Raw genomic sequence first — 2,192 nt, forward strand, 5'->3', positions numbered from 1 at the left:
AAAACAAAGGCGGATTTGCATGGTTTTACTATTTGTTCCTTAAAGAAGCAGAATGTGTACAAAGCCGCAAGTCTTTCTTTTTGTCATACCGACTAGTGTCAATGTCTTAGATTTAAGTATTTTTACATTTATAGAGATGTAACAAGGAATGCTAAAGGTGTCAACTCAATTCTTATTACCCAAATAAGTTATTTCGAAGGACATATAATAGTTTCGTATAAATTACAAAGCCACCACAAATTTTTCGAAAAGAAGAATAGAATATAATAAGTTAGCTTAGCGACAAACTAACAGCAGGAAAGCTGTTCGAAACAAGAATTAAACAAGAATTTTTACGTTAGCAGAAGTATTGTAACTTACAGAGATATAAAGGATATTTTCTCGTTATATATTCTTTGAGAAAGTCAATATGTTGTAAAGCTGTGCTAATTCATTTCTAATATTTTAACGTCTACCAGGTAATTTCGAAGTAGTATTTCGAAGTAGTTTCGGTGAAATATATAATTACAAAGCTATAAATTTTATAAAGAAGAATAAAATACAATAAGTTGCAACTAACAGCGGGTTGCAACTGACAGTAAGTTAGAAGAAAAGCGAAAATTTTTACATGGATACAACAAAAGATGTTTCTTGTCATACATTCTTTAAGAGAGTCGATATTGTAAAGTTGTGGCATTTCAATCTCTAGATTGTCATCTTTGTGTCAAAGACACAATAAGTTTAAGGTTAATGACAAGGATCAAAAGAAATTAACAGCAGGTAGAAATCTGTTAGAAAATAGCAATATAGAAAACGTCGTTTTACAGAATTACTTCCGGTCGGTTTTCCTTTGATTTTTCTATAATCTCTTGGATCTCCTTGGATTTTTCCTGGTTAGTAGTTACGTGGAACAAACGTGAAACTGCGCCACGATAATAATGCAAATCACATAAAATAGCCGAGAATGAGACAAGAGACGATGTGATAATAAAAAGAAATGAAAATGCTATCATTTATCGGCATCAATTCTCGCGCTTTTAACGCAAACATGAAAAAAAGTTATTGTCACGCGATTATGATGATAATTAATCGAAAGTAATTGCGTTTTCAAACCGATATTTGTTATAGCTATAATACATATCTTCACACAAAATTTATTAAAATACTTAAATTAAAATTAGCATTTGAGAATCTTCAATTTTTTATCCGAATAATGTATGAGTCACAAATTCAACAATAAATGTTTAATTTTTTTATCGTAAGAATTATTTTCATAATTTAATTATTTCTCGTTGCCAAAATTTAAAATTGATAAACAGTCTTCCCCCCCCCCCCTCCCTCTCCTCTACGTACGTCCAGAGTTAGGAGAATAAGCTAATTAATTATATCATATATTAACGTTAATATTTGTTTAATATTTTGATATTGTAGTTACTCTTCTCTCTTATATGTACAAGATCTCGTAAGTTCAATATTATAGAAAAAAAATAAAAAGGACAAAATAAAAACTTTTATTCATATAATCGCTTCAATATGTCTATTATTATCGATACAATTAACTTGAGCGATCAGTCCAATTAAAAATGCGAAACATCAATGATAATGGTGTTACACGCGTCAACAATGTATCAGGCCTGTACAATTTAAGCTCCGGAACCAAAACGCAAACTCATCGACGCAAAAAAATTCAATGTAAGATTTTAGTATTGATAAGCGTCACTCAGATGCATATCAATACTTTACAGTCCCCGAAACCCACATTGAATTTTTTTGCATCAATAGTTTTGTATTTTGTCTCCGGAGTTCAAAAATTAGGCTTGCTCTACATAATTCTATAATGATGAACTTGCGAAATATTTTTTAAATGTGACTCTTAGACATTCATAGAATTTACCATTGTCAGAGTGCGAACCGCGCGATGTGTTCACCTGGTCGACGATAATGTTGTCTTCCTCCGGATTATTGTCCGGGCTGTTCTCTTCATCGTAATGATTCCTCATCTTGTTACTTTATAACAGTTGAAACACATGCATATATTAACCAGTCATATCATTCGTATATACATGTAACACAATCACGAAAGTATTTAAATGTCTACAAGTAACTTTTAATATTGCTTGATAGCGAAATATATCAGACCGAATATTTCAAGTAAAATGATCAGGATATTGTATGTAAAAGCACAAATTTCGAAAAAAAGAAAATACATAAAT

The 2,192-nt window shown here is 30.8% G+C and overlaps 1 protein-coding gene across 1 annotated transcript in view; it reads right to left on the reverse strand.

Annotated features, from left to right (window-relative positions):
• The window catches only part of LOC105624308 (segmentation protein even-skipped-like), an 8,358-nt gene extending 6,379 nt beyond the window's left edge, over positions 1-1,979 (reverse strand). Inside the window, exon 1 of the mRNA XM_012205668.1 lies at positions 1,874-1,979. Coding sequence (XP_012061058.1) covers positions 1,874-1,979 — 106 coding nt within the window. The remainder of the gene's footprint in view (positions 1-1,873) is intronic.
• Positions 1,980-2,192: the final 213 nt, after the last annotated feature.

This window comes from Atta cephalotes (genome assembly GCF_000143395.1).
Source record: "Atta cephalotes unplaced genomic scaffold scaffold00075, whole genome shotgun sequence".
Taxonomy (NCBI): domain Eukaryota; kingdom Metazoa; phylum Arthropoda; class Insecta; order Hymenoptera; family Formicidae; genus Atta; species Atta cephalotes.